The sequence below is a fragment of the Scyliorhinus torazame genome, chromosome 6 (assembly GCF_047496885.1).
Source record: "Scyliorhinus torazame isolate Kashiwa2021f chromosome 6, sScyTor2.1, whole genome shotgun sequence".
NCBI lineage: Eukaryota > Metazoa > Chordata > Chondrichthyes > Carcharhiniformes > Scyliorhinidae > Scyliorhinus > Scyliorhinus torazame.
In genome coordinates this window covers 289,180,608-289,201,575 of record NC_092712.1, presented here as the reverse complement: position 1 = coordinate 289,201,575, position 20,968 = coordinate 289,180,608, and the positions used below count along the sequence as shown (strand labels likewise).

At 48.2% G+C, this 20,968-nt stretch overlaps 1 protein-coding gene across 1 annotated transcript in view; it reads right to left on the bottom strand.

Annotated features, from left to right (window-relative positions):
* LOC140425484 (collagen alpha-6(VI) chain-like) overlaps positions 1 to 20,968 on the bottom strand; it is a 210,699-nt gene that overhangs the window by 4,893 nt on the left and 184,838 nt on the right. The window contains exons 36-37 of the mRNA XM_072509802.1: positions 3,071 to 3,167; positions 2,932 to 2,984 (exon numbers count right to left, since the gene is read on the bottom strand). Coding sequence (XP_072365903.1) covers positions 2,932 to 2,984; positions 3,071 to 3,167 — 150 coding nt within the window. The remainder of the gene's footprint in view (positions 1 to 2,931; positions 2,985 to 3,070; positions 3,168 to 20,968) is intronic.

Below are 20,968 nucleotides of genomic sequence, written 5' to 3'. Positions count from 1 at the left end.
TCCAACGGATCCTATTTTGACTTGTAGGAGTACAAGGATATTATTCCCGAATTGGGAATCCCCTGTTCAGTAGGGGATTTGAACTCTGTGTGAGTTACAATAGACCCCATTATTACTGGGCGGTCTTATCTTGCGTGAGATACACATGTTTAGGGAAAATATTAATACTCCTGAAGGGTGGATAAGGTCTGTGGAACTGTCAAGCAGGAATTTTAAATCCCCTGCCCTTTACAAAATTCTTCTCAGTTTAAAAAAAAACTGTGCTTCCAGTATCAACTGCTGTTTGTTGACATCAAGGCAGCATTTGGCTGAGTATGGCATTAGGGAACCCTAGCTAAACTGGAGTCAATGGGAATTGGCAGTAAGCTCTCCACTGGTTGGAGTCATACCTGGCACAAAGGAAGATGGTTGTGGTGGTTGGAGGTCAATCATCTCCGCTCTAGGACATCACTGCAGGAGTTCCTCAGGGTAGTGTCCTAGGCCCAACCATCTTCAGCTGCTTCATCAATGACCTCCATTCCATCATAAGGTCACAAGTGGGGCTGTTTGCGGATGACTGCACAATGATCAGAACCATTCACGACTCCTCAGACAATTAAGCAGTCTGTATCCAAATGCAGTAAGACCTGGACAATATCCAGGCGTGGGCTGACAAGTGCAAGTTCCATTTGCGCCACACAAGTGTCAGGCAATGACCATCTCCTACAAGAGAGGATCTAACCATCGCCCCTTGACATTCATGGCATTACCATCACTAAATCCCCCACAACCAACATCCTGGGGGTTACCATTGTACAAAAACTGAACTGTACTAGCCACATTAATACTGGCTACCAGGGCAGGTCAAAGGCTAGGAATCCTACGGCGAGTAACTCACCTCCTGACTCCCAAAGACTGCCAACCATCTACAAGGCACAGGTCATGAGTGTAATGGAATATTCTCCACTTGTCTGGAAGAATGCAGCTCCAACAACACTCAAGAAGCGTGACACCATCCAGTACAAAGCAGCCCGCTTGATTGCTCCTCCTTCCACAAACATTCAAACCCTCCACCACCGATGAACAGTAGCAGCCTTGTGTACAATCTACAAGATGCACTGCAGTAACTCACCAAGGTTCCATTGACGGCACCTTCCAAACCCACAACCACTACCATCTAGAAAGACAAGAGCAGAAGATACCTGGGAAGCCCACTACCTGGAGATTCCCCTCCAAGCTACTTACCATCCTGATTTGGAAATATATCACTGTTCCTTAGCTGTCAATGGGACAAAATCCTGTAACTCCCTCCCTAACAGCACAATGGGTGTATCTACACCTGAAGGACTGCAGCAGTTCAATAAAGCAACTCACCACCGTCTTCTGAAGGGCAACTAGGGATGGGCAATAAATGCTGGCCTAACCAGCGACAACCAAATCCTGTAAATGAATTTTTTTTAAAATGACAAATCCGGTGTGCTATCATTACTAATTGACTTCCTCTAAAACCTGTCATTACCACAGAGATGGGGGGGGGGGGTGGGCAGGGGGGGAGCGGGAGGTGAGGGGGAGACTTTAAGTTCAGAGTTTGATTGACGTCTGCAAGAGGTTATTGAAGGATTAGCTGTCTTTCATGCTGGTTTATGAATATAAATGTTTGTTTTTATAATGGATTAAGTGCTTTTGGTGATTTAAATATATTGAATGGGCATTCGTGAATGAGAGTTTTGAGTGTTTTTCATATGGGAAAATCTGTAATAGATGTCTAAAATGTTATTTGATTTCTCAGCATGGATTCTGAGGTCGTCCCATGGTGATGGATGGGGGCATGGATTGCATGAGTTGGCACTAGGTTGGCATAAGTTCTATGAGGGTTCATAGGATGGGTGGAGACATGAGTTGGCATGTATGGGAAGGAGGAGTGGATGGGGTATTAGGGAGTGTTCACTGAGGCTGAGAAGGCCTGATGTTTACAACAACTAGCACATGTGTCCTCCTCTGATCATCATCTGGGAGTAGCTATCCCTTTCCTCCTCTCCCCAGAACAAAGATCCCACCATTCAGGGCACTTTTCTGCAAGGAGGGTGTCACAATCTTGAAGATTTCCCAACTCTGCACACTTGCAACGGGAGCAAAAATCCAGCAAAGGATCTAATTTGAGTGCATTCTTCTCAATGGAATACCCGCACAGTGAAAACTGTCTCCATAAATTTACTTTGCATGGGATAGTTAGCACCAAAACTGACCATTCGGCTTATCCAGCCCATGCCAGTGTTTATCCGCCACTCGAGCCTCTTCTCATGTTAGCTCATCTAAATTTACCACGGTAACCATCGAACCCCATTCTCCCTCAAATGCTTATCCAGTTTGCCCTTAAATGCATGGAAACTGTTCACTTCAACCATTCTCTCTGGTAGTGAATTCTACATTCTGACCACTTTTCAGATAAAAAGGTTTCTTCTGAATTCTCCATTAGTCTACTGTTGTGTTCTAACTCCATTCACACTGGTTACTGCTTTAACCAGGGTCTTTTTAAGGTTATCAAGGCCCTCACCTTACTTGCAAAATGAGGTTCCTGCTTGTCATTAGGATCCTGATGACATTTTAACAGAGAAAATGTGGCAGGGAAGATACTGCCACATTTCTGCTTCCTTCCTGCCAAGGTTTCTTTCCTCTCTTCCCACCTGGAAGACCCGGAGAGACACCACCCCAATAAACCGACCTGGGTACTGACTATATTGTGACTGGCAACCTCTCTAGATGGTTGATCTGTAGTTGCCGGCAGACGGCCATTTTGTGCTTACTTCACATGGTTAGCTGGTCACTGGGATGTAGCTGAGACCTGGGAGGTCAATTAGCTTTGTCTTCAAATTGATGCAGTCGCCCCGTGCCTTTCTGAAACCCATTCTCAGAGAAAATCCTCTCTTAATGGAAATGTGTTTGCCCGCTTACCATAAATATTGGTGTCATCCTTCTGTTCTGCAAAATCTTGTCTAATATTCACGCTGCAATGAGGAAGTAATAGATTAATCATTGAAGGAAAGGCACACCCTAAGACCAAAATTTGATAGGAGATGTCTATAAAACATACGCCATATCAGGAAATGTTTCTGGTTCTTTTGTGTTGTGAGAATTGATTACTTCACATTCCCTCTTTAGAGATGGAGGTGGATAGTTGTTGATTCCAGCTGGAACAGTAAATAAAATGTTTCAGGCATTTTCGGATTCGCAGCAAGACAGCCACACAATAATATAAAATGTAACAACATTACAGCAATGTGCAATTTTCATGAAGGAGTTTTTCAGTAAGATCAGTACATAATTCAACTACTATGGGCGGGATTCTCCAGCCGTTGCCGCTGGCGGGATCGTCCAGTCCCGTCGACGGTAACCCTCCATCGCGGGTTCCCAGTGGCGAAGGGTGTGAACAATGGGAAACCTCGTCGACAGCGGCGAGACCAGCAGTCCCCGCCATCAGACAATGGTGAGCCGTCTCTGCTGCTGCAGCACACGCCACAAGTGGAGGTGGGGCAGAATCCCACCCTTTGGGCTGGAGTTTCCGATCGCTGAAATCGCGTTCGGCAATCGGCCGGAGAATCCATGTTTACACTGGAATCGGGGGCGTCGTCGCTTTTGCAATGCTCCGCATCCTCAAAAACGGCGTACTCGGGGAGTACGCTGCACGCCGTATGGACGGCCTCAGAACGTCACCTGAAGCCCTCCCCGATGGGCCTAGTACCCGACAGCGTCGCTCACGTGTACTCGCACTGTTCGGGGACCTCTCATGGCAGCTGCGGACTGTGTCCAGCGCCGCCACAGTCCGCGGGGGGAGCCGTTCCGCTGGCAGGGGGAGGCTTCAGTGGGGTTGGGAGGACTCGTGGGGGGTGGTCTGGGGGTGGCGAGGATGGTTGCGGGGGGGGGCAGTTTTTGGCAGGCCGGGTTCACGCGATGCTGGCGCCATCTTGCACAACGCGGCCACCGCCATGCACATGCACGGCCATGGACCCGGCCATTCTGTGGCCATATCTGCAGATAAAGCCGGGGGCTTTACGCTGCACGGCTACTAGCCCCCCCCCCACCGTGCGGAGGATTGGTGCGGTGGCTGCGCCGACTTTCTGGTCGTAAGACTAGACGGATACAGCCCTATATCTTTGTTAGCTCAGTCAATCCTTTCAATCCTCCATCGGCACAGGACACATCAAGCCATAAACAAACTAGCTAACTCAAACAATTAAAAACAAATGCTGTAGTGGAGATTCTAGTGACAATTAGCATAAAAGGAATAATTTTCCATGGCTGCATCAAATCTCTATTCAGCCATTTTAATCTTCCTTGATTCATTGGTCACCTTTAACTTTGGAAAAATAAAAATGTTATAATGCTATAGAAAGCTATTAAGGGAGACTGCACTAATAGTTACAACATTCTGCACCCAAGTCTTCCATCGATTGAAATGGTTGAGACTAACTTGTATTGTGAAGCTGTGGGTTAATGATCAATGGTTAAGATCTAACTTTGATGCTTTGTTTAGTTGTAGCACTTATTGATGTGTGTCATTTTTTCCTTCAAAAAGAAAATAGGAATCTAGATTCTCTGTATCTCTGAATATTGAAAGTATAAAATGAGCTCTTAATGTTGAAAGCATTTTTCAGATTATGCTTATGAATGCTAATGCGACTTTGTAGGATAATTGTTGCCCCTATCACTGGCACAATTTTCAGGGTTTGAAAGAGTGTACAGACAGGAAAGTAGAAATGAAAGTAAGGGCATGATTTTCACAGAGTCAGGATGCAGAACATGTATCCAACAGATACAATTTCTTCCAGTGCCGAGTTCAAACAGACCCCATTTTGCCTGGTCCAAGGACCTTGACCTGCAGTGTGGGAGTCACAAATTGATACAAGTAAATGAAAATGCTCTTGAAAGGCAAATCAGGTCTGAATAACTATTCTGACCTAAAGATTTTTAAATGCCAATATTAATCTGTGTCTGAGTTTTAAAAGCTCCAGTTACCCAGTGGGGGGTGGGGAGGGGGTCAGCTCACAGTTTGATTGACAGACAGAAGAGGTCATTAAAGGATTAGAATACATATAATGTGGGGTCAGAATAGAATAGAGGTTTTCTTGTTTTTTATAAGAAATTAACTATCTGAGAAGATTTAAAAGCTTTGACTAGACTTTACGAATGTTAGTTTTTTCCTGCTATCAAGTTTGTAGTTCGATGTTTCTCTAAGTTTCCACAGGCTTCTGAGGCCTTGCTATGGTGGATAATGAGTGATTGGCTATGGAGGTGGCATGAAGTGTATGAGGTGCATGGGGGGGGGGGGGGGAGGTGAGTAGGTCCTTGAGTGTTTGAGTGGTCATGGGGGACGAGTGCAGGGATGAGATGGTAGAAGGAGTCAGGGCTACAGGGCCTAACATCTTCCAAAACAACTGGGACAAAGTCCCAGAGAATTGAGGTGGCCATTCTATCCAGCCCGCCCCAGTACTCTTTTGGTTCCGTGGCTCCTGTGCTCTATCCCACACACCCCCAGCCCCTGAACAACAGCCCCACTCCTGTGTTTTGTGGTACTTTTTAACGAGGCTGTCCAGGGTGTCGTGAAATATCCCAACTTGAGCTACTCGCCTTGGAGGTCAAAATCCTGCCCGAAGGCCTCATTGAGAACCAGGCGTTGTCTGAGAGGACTCAAGAACTGCTCTAAAACACAAACACTCAGAACAAGGCTGAAAGAGTAAATTTGGATCTTGCATCTGGCAAATCCCAGCTGATGCCATGACTCCCGATGCTCAGGAAGACAATTTTCTCAAAGCTGTCAAGCAGAAAATATGATTGTTCTCACAGCGATTTCAGTTATCCCTGATTTCCCTTAAATCATTTCCAGATCTTGGAGCAACATGCATGCCAATTATTAATGTTTCAGTTTGACAGTGTTTTGGTGTCCTATTCCATAAGTTTGCATTTTCTGACAAAAACCAGTACAAACCAATGCCCTTTCCCCTTACAAGACTCCCACAGGAACGTTACAATTCAGAAAAAAGTCTTCAGTTGCTCCATACAGTGAATGGGAATTCTGACAAGGAATTCCCACCTCCAATATGCATTTAACGCTTTAATGACTCGCAGCAATTTTCAGGTAGAACTGGTAATGAGGGGAGATGAAAAGATGAGAAATGGATAGCAGTGAAGTGGGAAGAGGCGGTGGGAACTTGATGTGAATGAAGGGGCTAGGTAAGGGAAAATCGATGGCACTAAGCGGATGATAAAAGGGGAGCTTGGTGCCAATGCAAGGAGTTCAGAGGGGACTAACTAGTGTCGCCGGATGAGTAAGGGAAGGATAAAGGGTGACAATGAAGAAGAGGGCAATTGATACCAATGAAGGAGATGGGGCTCAAGAATATAGGTAGGAGCAGGAGTAGGCCATTTGGCCCCTCCCATCTGCTTCGCTATTCAATGAGATAATGGCTGTTCTGATTGTGGCTTGAACTCCAACTTCCTGCCTACCACCATCACCGCCTCTCCCCCCCCACCCAAAACAGGAGTGGGGAAAATAGATGGCAATGGATGCGAATGGTAAAGAAGGAAAAATAACTGCAATTAAGAAGGAAAAGCATGACAAGAGGAGAGGAAATGGATAGCAATGAAGAAGTAAAGGTTACAGGCAGGAGGTGGGAGTAATGCTTTGGAGGTAACTGGGGCAAAGAGTTTTAAAAAAAAACTTAGAGTACCCAATTAACTTTTTCCAATTAAGGGTCAATTTAGCATGGCCAATCCACATAACATGCACATCTTTGGACTGTGGGGACGAAACCCACGCAAACACGGGAGAATGTGCAAAGCCCACACAGACAGTGACCCAGAGCCGGGATCAAACCTGGGACCTCAGCGCCGTGAGGCAGCAGGGCTAACCCACTGCGCCGCCGTACTGCCCTAACTGAAGCAAAGATAGGAGTAGCCCACGAGGTTGGGCAGCAAGGAGGGGTCAGATTAATGTGAGGGAATGGGGAAGGGAGTACCAGCTCAAACTATGGGAGAGGAAACAAAAGGCAGCAAAAACAGGGGTGAGGTGTGGCATCTGGAACTGAGGCAGTTGAAAGAATGAAATTAGGCACATTTTTGGGAGCTATGTCAGTTTTCTTTCAGCTGTTATTCAGCTTTGGCCAATTTTCTAGGTTGCTGTGTATCTAACTAAAAGTAATTGGATAGAGCTCTGCTAACTTGCCCACCTTGCATTGTTTTAAAATTCATTCAAGGGGTTTTGCTCATGCATGTTCATATGGCTGGAGTTTAATGAAATAAACACGAATTTGCTTGAAACTATTTCCTTCTTAATGATTTAAGAGGTGTCCTGCAACACAAAGCAGCATTCTTGAATATTTAAGTGCAACGTAACTTTTATCCATTACTGAAGAGAAAGTGAGGACATTTGTCCGTGCCAAGTAGAACAAACATTGTTTTTTTTTCTAGTTGGATGAAATAAAACGATGGGTATATCTCTGGACCACTTTATGAGTCATCGACATTGGTGGTACTATAATTAAGATTGCAAGCAAAGTGTTGGGAAAAAAAACCAGATTAAATATTGGATAATGGGTGTAATATGTGTGGGACCAGCTTTTAGTCCTTAGAATCCCATCAGTGCAGAAGGACGTCATTCGGCCCATCGAGTCTGCACTGACCCTCTGAAAGAGCAACCTGCACATCTTTTGGACTGTGGGAGAGAACCAGATTCTATTCAGCTGACATGGGACGAGATTCTCCATTGCCCATCACCGATAACAGAATCGGCGATTGGGCGGAGAATTGATTCTGACGCTGGAATCAGGGCTGGCACCGGTTTGATGCCGGTTTGCGATTCTCCGCCCCCTCCGAAATGGCGTCATTACGGCACATGCCGCGTGCAGTCGCAATGCAGGTCGTCAGCCATGTGCATGCGTGGCCTGGCCATTCTCCAGCTGTTTTCAGCACAGGAGGCGGGAGTTTTGGTCGGCACTGCTGCTAGCCTCTCACTGGTCCTGGAATCAGTGAGGGGCCGGCGCTGACTTTTTTGTGTAAATCTCCCGCAGATTCTCCATTCGAGCCGGGACTTAGCCTCTGAAATTATGATGTTTGGTAGAGAGCTTCCCTGTTGGATGCTTCAATTTATGGTACAGAGAATTTATTTATGTTCCAACTTGAAAGATAAAGGCCGGAATTCTCTGGTTGGTGTGATTCACTTTTCCCGCCGGGAGCGTACCCCTGCCAGCGTGTTTCCCTGCAGCATGGGGTAGTTACAATGGGAAATCCCATTGACAATTGGCGGGAAGATAGAATCCAGCTGCCAGCGAAAGGCGCGTGGCCGAGAAATGCACGGCTGGCGGACCGGAGAATCCCGCTCAAAATGTTTATGAGTTGGAAGGAATTAAACAGACTAAACTCCAACACCGGTTACTGGGAGGTAAACGAGACAGTCATTGGGAACAATCAAAAGATTCCCATGCATAGGATTAGACATGGGGAAAAAAGCAAAACAAAGTAATAATTTGAAAGAATTTCCAGAGGGCAAAACAACAACAAAACCTTATGAGATAATAAAATTGTGCTTCCGTTCACAGAGGGGATAAAAAAATAGGAAGGCGAGTAACATGTAATCCTAGCTTGGAGACATAAAGCTGCCATTTTACCACCAGCATACTCACCAAGAATGCAGCTGGAAAATGTTCTGAGACTGTTCAAACACATCCAGTACAGTGTTTCACTTATGTATTAGTTTAATCATGCACAAAATATAGGCGCTTATAAAAATTATCTTCAGTTTAGGGGGGGCAACAGCAGCATAGTGGTTAGCACAATTGCATCACAGCTCCAGGATCCCAGGTTCGATTCTCTGCTTGGGTCACTGACTGTGCGGAGTCTGCACGTTCTCCCCATATCTGCGTGGGTTTCCTCCGGGTGCTTCGGTTTCCTCTAGGTTAGTTGGATTGGCCATGCTAAATTGCCCTTAGTGTCCAAAAAGGTTGGGTAGGGTTACTGGGTTACGGGGATAGGGTGGGGATGTGGGCTTAGGTAGGGTGCTCTTTCCAAAGGGCCGGTGCAGACTTGATGGGTCGAATGGCCTCCTTCTGCACTGTAAATTCTATGTAAATTCAATTCTATGTTCTTTGGATTCTTGCTAATAACTGCAAATGTTTTCTGATCTGTAACATAAATGACTTCAACAGGTATTGTTTAAACCTTCAAACTTAGAAAAAGATTATCTGCTTCGAAGGTCGGCTTGCCATAAATTGGCCAGTAATAAGATGCTGTTGCAATAATTTCATCACAGACAAAGCGGTTAGGATAAAGTTAGAAGCTCAACTCAGGATCTAATGGTAAACAGTATGGTTCAGCATCAGGCAGTGCCCAGAGAGGGATGGAGTCAGTGGCTTGGCAGTGGAGTTCACAATGGGATCAAAGACAATAAAAGCTCTCAAAAGGTCGCAAGATTTGATCAGAAGAAATTTCCGCTCAGCCAATTATGGATGCCAGCCAAGAAGCATTACAAATCAGGGGAAGTTCAGAGGTCAACATAGGAGGTAATGAGGTGGGGCAGGCTGTCGGTAGGACCCGACATTGAATCTTCAGACTATGTCATCAATGGTTCATCATGATGAATTGAAATAATAAAGCTGCAAGGACAGATTCGTGGAGAAGGACCTCGGTGAGGGAATGGCAAACAAAGCCATTGCAAGGGATTTTCTGTCTGTGATTGGATAGCTGGAATGGGTCCAGGTGAGGATATTCATACTTATCAAGACAAAGGAGGAGATATTATGGAGGCTGCTTATTGGATGTGTGGTGCAGGTTGACAGATTCTTTTTGATTCTACAATCTCACTGTCTATTGCATCTACACGTGTTCGTCCAGCCTAGGTAGAGGTTTGGTTAACTAATGGAAGACAGAGAGTTGGGAAATGAGGGCCATTTTTAGGATGGAAACCGGTAACTAGTGGACTTCCATAGGGATTTGTGCCACGGCCACAATTATTTACAAGATATATTGGCTTGGATGAGGGAGGTGAATGTTCTATTGCCAAGTGTGCGGATCCCACAAAATAGGTGGGAAGGCAAATGGTGATGAGTCTGCAGAGCAATATGGACAGCTTGATGGATGGAATATAATGTAGGAAAACGTGACGTTATGCACTTTGGTAGGAAGAATAAAGGAGCTGAATGTTATCTAAATCCAAAAAGATTGCAGAAAACAGAAGGACAGAGGGATTTGGAGGCCCTTGTGCATAAAACACAAAAAGATAGCATATAAGTTCAGCTGGTAATTGGGAAGGCAAATGGAATGTTGGCCTTTATTTCAAAGAAAGTAGAGTATAAAAATAGTGAAGCCCTGCTAAAATTATACAAGGCACTAATGAGAACATACCTGGAACACTTTGGATGGTTTTGATCCCCTTATCTAAGGAAATATATATTGGCATTGGAGATAGTCCATGGGAGTTTAGAAGAATGACAGGTAACCTTATTGAGACACATAGGATTCTTCGAGAGCTTGGTAGAGTCGATGCTGAGAGGTTGTTTCCCCTTGTGGGAGAGTCAAAGACCACAGAGCATAATCTCAGAATACGGGGTCACCCATTTAAGGCAGAAGCTGAGGAGGAATTTTTTCTCTCAGAGGGTAGTGAATCTGTGGAATTCTTTACCACAGGGGACTGTGGAGGTTGGGCCATTGAATATGTTCAAGGCTGAGGCAGACAGATTTTAATCAGTAAGGGAATCAAAGAATGTGGAGAGAAGGTATATTTGTATCTCCTCTACACTAGAGAGACTAAACACATTCTTGGTGAAACCCTTTGCAGAACATCGCCATTCAGACTGCAAAGTTGACCCTGAGCTTCCTGTCACTTGTCATGTTCATTCTCTGCCCATACTGGCTCTGATTTATCTGTCCTCAGTCTCCTACACTGTTCCAGTGAAGATCAATGTCAGCTTGAGGAATCACACCTCAGCTTTAGACATAACCAAGAGTACAACAATTTCAGATTGATTCTGCAGTTTCCCATTTCCACCTTCTCAAGACCCACCTTTTGTTTCTTTACTCATCCCATTACCATCCTCTTTTGCTTTGCATCCGCATCTCGTGTCATGTGACCGCTCAGGCTTTCCACCCTCTCACAAACCTTCCTTTTGACCTTTCACAGGAACATGAGAACATCGGAACTGGGAACAGAATTAGGTAAATTAGCCCTTCGAGCCTTTCCATCAGATCATGGCTGATCTCTTCCTGGTCTCAAATCCACCTCCCTACCTGTTCTCTATATCCCTTTGACCTGTTTTTAAAAACTAGAAATATATCTATCTCCTTCTTGAAACCATTATTGACTCAGATTCCGCTGCACGATGGGGCAACGAGTTCCACAAAGTCACCACCCTCCGCGAGAAGCACTTCCTCCTCACCTCAGTTCCAAATCTACCGCCCCTCAACCTATATCCATGATCTTTCCCATCTATCCCCACCTCTGCACTTGTTTAACGTCTGTTACAGATCCAAATTATTCAATTTCTGATGGGTCATTGACCAAAACTTGGGCCAGAATTTTCCAGCCCTTCATGTTGGCGGGATCTTCCAGTCCCGCCGATGTGTGTGGAGATTTCAATGGTACGCTGGCCATGCTGTGGGGAACCACAGTTTGGTGTAAAATGTTTTTCTTTTTAATCCTCTTATTTCCACTATGGTTATTTTGCCAGTTATAAGGCTGTGAGTAGTTGATCGTCCCTTTAAAGAACAATGGTTTGGGGATGCAGGTAGTTCGCCCTGCTGCTTAATACATGTTCAGCCGAGTGAGGTTAAGAGACCAGTGGTGACTGGAATGTCAATCTCCAGAATCCCTGCACTAGGATTGAATCAGTTGATTGACATCGTGATCAGCCTCGTTCCAGCAGATTTTAGCTGTGCAACACCTTCATCAAGATGGCGGCTGGATCAATTTATACCTGAAGAGTGAGCATGTAACAAATGCCATTTTGATTCCCAAGCAGCACTTGCAACATCCAAAGGAGTGCTACCAGACCTAATGGGCGGAAATAGTCTCCATTTCAGAGACTAAGTGCTGATTCCGGGACAGAATCGGTGAACTTCTACGACAGCAAAATTGGCGCTGGTCCCGGAGCAATTCCGGAACCGTTAATGGGCTCGGAGCAGCACCACGTGGGACGCGAGTGATTCCAATGAAAAACAGTGCATGATTCACTGGGGTCGGGATTGCCACTCGAGAGGCTGACAAGTGGCCGCTGCATTTAGTGCTCCTCTCCCCACACACACTCATTCCAGCCCACGAGGCGGCACTGGTTGCAATAGAGCGCGCCCATCCCATTGATGGGTCGGCTGGGGCCAAAGGATACCTAGGGGGGTGGCTTGTGGGGATGCCCATACGACCCATGGCATTAAATTCACAGTGAGCAGTCAGCAGCATGCGTGGCCGCATGGCTGCCTTGCAGGCTGCGGCAATGATGGTCTGTGACCGTCCACCCTGACCCCACACCCCACCTCCTGGCTGCCCCTGCTACTCCCCCAGCACTGGCAGAAGCCACCCTCTTGGCCAGTGGCACAACTGTCAGCACACTATAGCGATGTTGGACACTATTTATACTCCCCCCTCTCTCCCTCAGCAGCCATGGCGCCTGTTTCGCAATTTTTGAAAGCACAAGTGAAACTCGCCGTCAGTAATTTCTCCTGGCGGAGGTGGTGCATCATGGGAGCCCCCCAAAAATACCGGGTCAGGCCTGCTAATGATATCCCAACGGTGTTGACTGTACATGCGGAGTAGAATGCATTGATGTCGGTGATGAAGCACCAGAGCATGGCATTCTGTTGGGCGCCCAGCGGCGACCATGAATTTTGTCTCACGCACGATTCTCCACCCAATCACGTTTTGCATTTCCGGAGCGGGATTCTCCAATAATGCGGCTACGTCCCGACGGCGGCATGAAAAGCGGCGCCAACCACTCCGGCGTCAATGGTCCCCGATAATGGGGAATGCTCCCCTTCCTAGGGGGCTAGGTTGGCTGCGGAGTGGTCCCCGTAGCTCCAGCCGGCGCGGAATGGCCCGCGCGAGTTTGCGCATGCGCAGAACGGCCAGCATATTTCTACGCATGGCGGGGGTTACCGTCTCCTCTCCGGCCCCCGGGCAATATGGCAGATCCCGACAGGGGCCTGGCGCAGAGTAAAATAGGCCTCAAAGGAACCAGCCCGCCCGCCAATCGGTAGGCCCCGATCGCGTGCCAGGTCACTGTGGGCACCCCATCCCACCCCCCCACCCCCCCTCCAGAGTCCCCCTGCAGACTCACCTTCCAGGTCCCGCTGAGTAACCCATGCCAGCGGAATTCGACCGAACTTGTCAGCCACTCGGCTCATCGGGGCCCGGAAAATCGCCGGGGGAGCGGGAATCCCACAGGCGCCCGAGAATGGGGAAGCCGGCGTCGGGTCGCGATTCTCGCCCCCCCCCCCCCCCGGGATTCTCCGACCCGGCGCCGGGTCAGAAAATCCGGCCCTGGTGTCGGCCAACGGAGAATCCCGTCTAATGTCTTTAAATTAATTTCATATTAGAATGAGGAAAATAAAAACGGCTTGCATGCCTTTCTCCTTATTTCTCTCTCTCTGCCGCTTATATATTGGAAATTGGAATCTCTGGAGTCAATTTTCACTTTCGCCTGTGGCATAAACTGATGATAGCCAATTAGCCGTTGTTTTCAGACCCTGCTCAATTTTTCCTTCCATAAATTGAAAAGGTCAGAAGGGTTCATCAGCTCAACTGATCTAATGCTGCTAGTTTTCCACCACTGCGGAGTCAGAGTATTGTCCAGAAGAATTACAGGAAGAGCAAACAAAGTATTCTGAGTTAAAAAGACAATTGCCTTAACCAGATTGAATTAAAGTGGGAAATCAGACTTGAGAGTTAAATCAAAAGTCTAATACCATTTTAATAGAGCCTGGGAATCAAGGGTTAAAGAAATTCTGACAATTTGTACAACAGTCAAGACAAGAAATCCTAAATGGGATGGTGTAAAACCTGGACACTGATTCACCGTTAAAAGTGGAGCGGATGCTTTGTTCAGCAGTCATTTAGAAAACTTGGACTGGATTTTAGAATGCAAACTCTTTATAGAAAATATTATTGCGAAAGAAGATTTTAAAACATGATTTTGGGAGTGGAGTTTGGAAACTCTCACGTGACAATCATCTTGGGGATTCTGAGGAGAAAGCGTATAGACACTATCTTGAGTTCAGAGTCTGTGTATTTGACCACAGCCAATATGTGTGCTTGAAGGGGCTTTGTGTTAATGCTTAAGATATACTTTGTAACGAATATTAATCTTAAAAGCTGTATGTAACAGTTAAGTTAAGGGAGGAGCAAAGGAGTATTGTATTACAATTCATTATTTTGAATGTTTGATTAATGTTTTTTTCTTGTTGGTAAAATTAATCAGTGGTCCTATGACTCTGTTCTTCCACTTTTATAATAAAAAGGGCGCGACCTTCCCAAAAGGGAACAAAGTCCCCTGCGAACGTGTTTAGCTGCATGTTTCCAGGCACTCGCAGTGCTGAGAAACACATGGTTATCCAACGCGACTCGCTTTGAATAAGGGGCCTAGATGGGGAACACGCGGCCGACACTACACATATCCCCATTTTATACAACGGAGAGCTCTGAGGCCAGAACTCCCCGTCATAGTGAGAGATTGGGACGCCATTTTAAAATGGCATCCCGATCTCCGAGGCCCACAAAATAATCTCCAACCTCCCCCCAGCACTAATGCAACATGGGAGGTTGCGTTGAATCTCACAAGACATTGCAAGCCGGGTAGATCCCGGAGCGGGGTCTCCCGGCTTTTCACTGACCATGCTGCACCGGGTGAGCTGCTTTCCTGCCGCAGATTGGCCGGAAGATCACGCCATAAATGTCATGGTTTTTTGAGCTGGGATCCATTCTGGAATCTTCCTGTCCAGCTATAACCTGGAATAACCTTGCGCGATGAGCCTAGCATACATGCCGAGCAGATTTGCATGCCTGCCTGGGCCGTATGTCCTTGTCCTCCTCCATGTCTTCCTCATCAGAAGACACATGCCATTCTTCCACTTCCTCCTCCAGTATGTTGCCCCTCTGCTGCGCAATGTTGTGCAGCATGCCACAGGCCACTAAGATGCGGGACACCCTCCCAGGGGTGTACTGGAGGGTGACTGCAGAGAAGTCCAGGCACCTGAACCGTGCCTTCAGGATGATGATGCATTGCTGATTATGCCCCTGGTTGCTGCATGTGCATCATTGTAGCCATTCTCCACGTCTGTCTGTGGCCTCTGTATAGGAGTCAACAGCCATGGTCACAGCAGATAACCCCTGTTGCTCAGCAGCCAGCTCGTCACATGGGGGACTGCCTCAAATGTTTCTGGCACCTACAAGTATGCCAGGATAAAGGCATTGTACAAGCTGCCCGGGTAGCGGGCACATACGTGCATGCAGTGATCACGTACCAGCTGAATGTTGAGGGAGTGGAATCCCTTTTGTATTGATGAAGGGCACACCCTCACCCGCCAGTGCCATCAGGGAGACATGTGTCCCATTAATCACCCCCTGGACCTGGGGCATGCGGGCGATGGCGGCGAATCCAGCAATCTGGGCAACCTGGTGGGCATGGGCCATCCCAAAGGTGTTGTAGTTCATTGCCTGGGCATATCGGACATGGGTCATGGTGCGGATGCACCTGTGCATGGAGGACTGAGAGATCCCTGACAGGTCCTTGCTTGGCGCCTGGAAGTACTCGGTTGCAAAGGGGTGCGGGCCGACCGTCACCTTGATGGCCACAGCGAGCGGGTGTCCTCCCCCATGCCCCCTGCAGTGCCAGATGTGCCATCACCCATCACAGGTGATGCACAGTGTCCAGGCTCAGCCGGAGTCTTCGGTTGCGTGCCTGGACCGGCAAATCCACAAATGACAGGTGCTGCAGGTATACACAAGGTCTGATATGACGCCTCCTTCCCATCTCCTCCTCGGCCTGCTGGACGGCTGACTCCCCATCGTCACCACCAGCCCCTGCGACTCTGGGGCAGGCTCCTGTTCTGCAGGGCCCTCCCAGGGCAGCTCCTGCTTGTACAGCCTCAGGGCACCAGCCATGGCTCCGGCAGCAAGGCAGATGCCAACAACACCTGGCTATAATCTGAAATCCATTTTCTGCAGGGGGTAGTTGGCATGGTGAGTATACCCGTGCCCAGGCATGTCCAACAGGCCTCGCGGTGGCCTTGACCTGCATTGCGGCTCCTTCCCCCGCATATCCCAAACCCCACCATCCATTCACCCCTCCCAGTCTGAGCCCTGCCCACGGCCATTGCCTCCAACGCCCTGCTTAGCACACTGTGCCCCTGACCCCACTGGGACTTGTCATCTGGGGGTGCCTCTGTCCCATGCCCCCTGTGTGATCTGATGTGGGTGCCCTCTTTGGCCCTGTCACATGGTACCCCGCCAACTGGGTGGCGCCTGGTTGGGGGGGCGGGCGTTGGTGGGCACCTATCGGGACCATGGCTCTTGCGTGCAGCGCATTGGTCGTGCCAACCTGTACTGGGGTGGGGCTGGTGGGGGCACAGCACAGTGGCTGCCTTGTGGGCCGTGGCAATGGTGGCGCTCGCCTGGCCGCCCCAATGCCAGGGGTGACAATCTGAACCCATGGCCTGTTGGCTGGTTGCCCCCCACAACTCCCACTGGTCCTGACAGACGCCGTCCCACCCACCCACCCAACGGCACGGCTACCAGCCCACGGTTATGTGTTTGGACACTTGGCGTACCTCCTCTCACAACCTCAGCCTCCACACTGCCCTGTTCTCGATTTTAAATACCAAAAGTGAACCACACCTGCGTCGGTTCTGCCTGGTGTCGGCAGGAGACTATCGCGCCAGTCCTGTTAATGATGTGCTAATGACCATTACTGTACAATTTGCATGCCCATGTCGGCATGTGGCACAGAATGCATTCATGCCACTGTGAGTCATCGGAGCATGGCGTTCTGTTGGGCAGCCGGTGCTAGCCTCGGTTTTCGGCTGACGTGCAATTCTCCGCCCTATCATGTCCCACGATTCCAGAGTTGCTGGACGGAGAACCCCATCCATAGTTGTTGCTAGTATTAAACTTCATGCAATTGTATTCAACCTCATCACTCTCAATATCTTGCTTAGCATAGAAAACATGGAGACAGATTCCTTCAGGTCTACATTAAGACCCTCAACATATACTTTTTAAAATGAATTTAGACTACCCAATTCTTTTTTTCCCAATTCAGGGACAATTTAATGTGGCCAATTCACCTACCCTGCACATCTTTCTGGGTTTTGGGGGTGAGACCCACGCAGACAGGGAGAGAATCTGTAAATTCAACATGGACAGTGACCCGAGCTGGGATCAAACTCGTATCTTCGGCGCTGCCAACCAGCAGTGCTAACAACTGAGCCACTGTCCTTCCCTGACCCTCAACATGTACAGTAGTAGCATACCTCAAGGCACTATGGTTGCAGCAGTGGTCAGTTCTAAAGAACTGCACGGTAGCATTGTGGATAGCACACTTGCTTCACAGCTCCAGGGTCCCAGGTTTGATTCCGGCTTGGGTCACTGTCTGTGCGGAGTCTGCATATCCTCCCCGTGTGTGCGTGGGTTTCCTCCGGGTGCTCCGGTTTCCTCCCACAGTCCAAAGATGTGCAGGTTAGGTGGATTGGCCATGATAAATTGCCCTTAGTGTCCAAAATTGCCCTTAGTGTTGGGTGGGGTTACTGGGTTATGGGGATAGGGTGGAGGTGTTGACTTTGGGTAGGGTGTGTCATGATATTCAAACATACATCATAACACATACATAATGATAGACAGACCAACGGACCAATTAGCACACATAACACGACAGCCAATCACAGACAAGACAGACACAGTATAAGACAAGAAACACAACACTTCCTGGGCAGTCCATCTGGAGACAGCACAGGGCCAGGACCTCATTAGCAAGACACACACACAGTCACAACGTGCTGAGTACCAAGTCAGATGTATAAATAGTTGGTTGGAATGAAACTGCGTTGTACCAATCGCAACCGTGTTGGTTCGTCAGTACCTCAGCGCACCCAACACCTCGGGGTGCTCTTTTCAAGAGCCGGTGCAGACTCGATGGGCTGAATGTCCTCCTTCTGCACTGTAAAGTCTATGATTCTATGATAAAGATCTCACAGCGGTGGAGGTAATTCTTGAAGATACCAGAACACAAGTCAGAAGACGACTTCGACAGCAACATCAGCTGTCGTGATTCCACCACCCCATCTCCAATCCAGACTAAGTACACGCTTCAAGGCACGCCACTCACAGGGAACCTCAATCCAGGTGCTTCGGTTTGAAACAAAAAAGCCCAGTTCTTCAACCACAAGAACTTGGAACCCATAATTCAGCCCAGTGACTAATTCCAGAAGATGTCTGAGTTCAGAAGCGAGCAAAGACCTCAATCCAAGTGAATTGGGCAGAAGGCTTTGTTTTAGCTGAACACCTGGATCAGCCATTTATGAGCCACTCAGCCTAACAGTGAAGGGTAGAGTATTGAGTTTGTGTTAAAACAATTGTACCCCAAGCTGAGAGGCTGAGAGTTCCAACAGCTCTCGGTAGGCCTCAGCACGCCTGTCGGTTGGTTCCATCATTTTGCTTTTTCAGTTTTGGCGTCAAGCCAGCTGACCTGACACGACAATTGAAGGTTGATAACACCCCAGCAGAAGAAAACAGCGCAGTTTCAACACTGCAGTAGAAACAACACGCAAGGCAACATCTCTGCAAGCTAAAGATCTGCAACTTAAAATTCTTTCTTGCCACACTGCAAAAAAGCCAAGCATCTCAAGTATACAGCAAAGGGTGAGCCAGTTTTCTTTCCTCAGCCAAAGAGGCAATTCACTCAGCAACTACAGTTGTGCAGCCAATGACCAAAAACATCACAAGCAAAGATTTGATTATGAGCTGGCAATCAGGAGACCTTTATCAAAATATGCACTCATACACATCATGAGGTAAAGACAGGCAGTGATAGACACCCAGGTTAACCAATCAACACACAGGACAGAACACAACCAATCACAGACAATACTAGAACACTAGAGGGGGGCTTCCTACTATAAAACACACGTGGCATCAGCACTCCGCCTCTTTCTACTGGTGACAACTGTAGTGACAGTCAGGGTGTATATATTAGTTAGCACCTTCTACACGTGGCTCAGGGCTAGCCTGGTCTAGTTAGTTAGAGTTAGTATACTTAGAATAGTAGAGTGTCAACCCACAGCAAGCTGTGTGCCTTGTTACAGAAGTTCAATAAATCTTATTGAACCAACGTCTAAGTTTGGTGTCTGCTTTACAGTCTAACTGCATCCGGTTGCAGTCCGTGTTACCCCAGGGTCAGTAACATGACAACCTTCTTGCAGAATTTCAACTCCTTAGACAGAAGATTCACCAATATTTTGTGGACCATCAGGTACAGCCCCCCCCCCAAGAAAAAAAAAACGCCAAATTACGAATGGATCTCGGCAGGTAAACCCGTCAGGTCCAGCTGATGAAGAACAAAACAACCCGACAAAATCTTCATGCTCATCGACCTGAAGGTCTGAGTCAACTTTAGACTTCACAGGTTGAGGTTCATGTCGTATCTTCAACAGCCACGTTAAAGCATTGATCAATTTATAAACCGCTGCCGGCAGTAAAGAGGCCAAACGTGATTTCAACGCCGGTGAGCTTGCGGAGAGGTTGATGGAGCCTGTCATTTTTTCATTGCCCATCATGTCTTTTAAGATAGGGTGACTGGACAAAGCCATAGATTACTCAAGAGAGGCACTACTGGATGAAGGTGGAAAACTTGAAGTATCAGTGGCTGGCAAACAGCACTTTTAAGCCCTTGATCACAAATGTACCATTGCTGCGGTAACCAGAACATCAAAGACACCCAAAACCTGCATGTGCTTTGGTCTTACACACTTACCCAGGCAATAGCCAGTGTATTTTGACAGGTGCAAACTATGCTCCACCAAAGAGCATTTGACACAAAGATGCCACAAATGCAACAAATCAGTCACACCCAAAGAACAAAACTCACCACAAAGGGAGATTTCATGTAAATCCGATACTCTCCAGCATGTCATAACACGTAAACACATCAACGTAGTGAAAGACACGCCCAATACACCACAGTGTACAGATCCAAACAAAACTGCACACAAATCGTCACCTCACTCCTGTGGAGAGGGTCAGGCGAGCTGAAGCATTTGTCACTGTGAACATGAAGGCCGGGATTCTCCCTTCCGGGGACTAAGTCCCCACGTTGGCGGGAAAACCGGAGTCGACGACTCCGTCGTCAATGGGCCCCCATTCCCCCAGGAATTCTCACCTGTTTCGGGGGCTAGGTGGACGCCAGAGTGGTTGGCGCCGCTCCAGCTGGTGCCGAATGGACAGCGCGAGTTTGCGCATGCGCGGAACGGCAGCCGTGATCTCGCGAATGCGCGGAACGGCCGGCATGATTCCGTGCATGCGCAGACCGGCCATCATATTTTGGCGCATGCGCGGCGGGTTCGCCTCTCCGCACCAGCCATGGCAGAGCCCTACAGTGGCCGGTGTGGAAGGAAGAAGTGCCCCTACGAAACAGGCCCGCCTGCAGATCGGTGGGCCCCGATCGCGGGCCAGGCCACCGTGGGGCCCCCCTGGGGTCGGATCCCCCTGCGCCCCCCCCTCCCCCAGAGGGTCGCCACGCCGACTTACCTGCCTGGTCCTGCCGTGTGGGGCCATACGTAACCCACGCCGGAGGGACTGGCCAAAAACGGATGGCCGCTCATCCCATCGGGCCCGGACAATCGCCAGGGGGGCCGCTGCCAATGGCCCCGACTGGCGGGGGGGGGTCAGAGAATCCCGCCCTTTGTATCAGCAACACTGCGGACAGTGTACTATACGGACAAAAACCTTACCATTGCACTTTCCCAA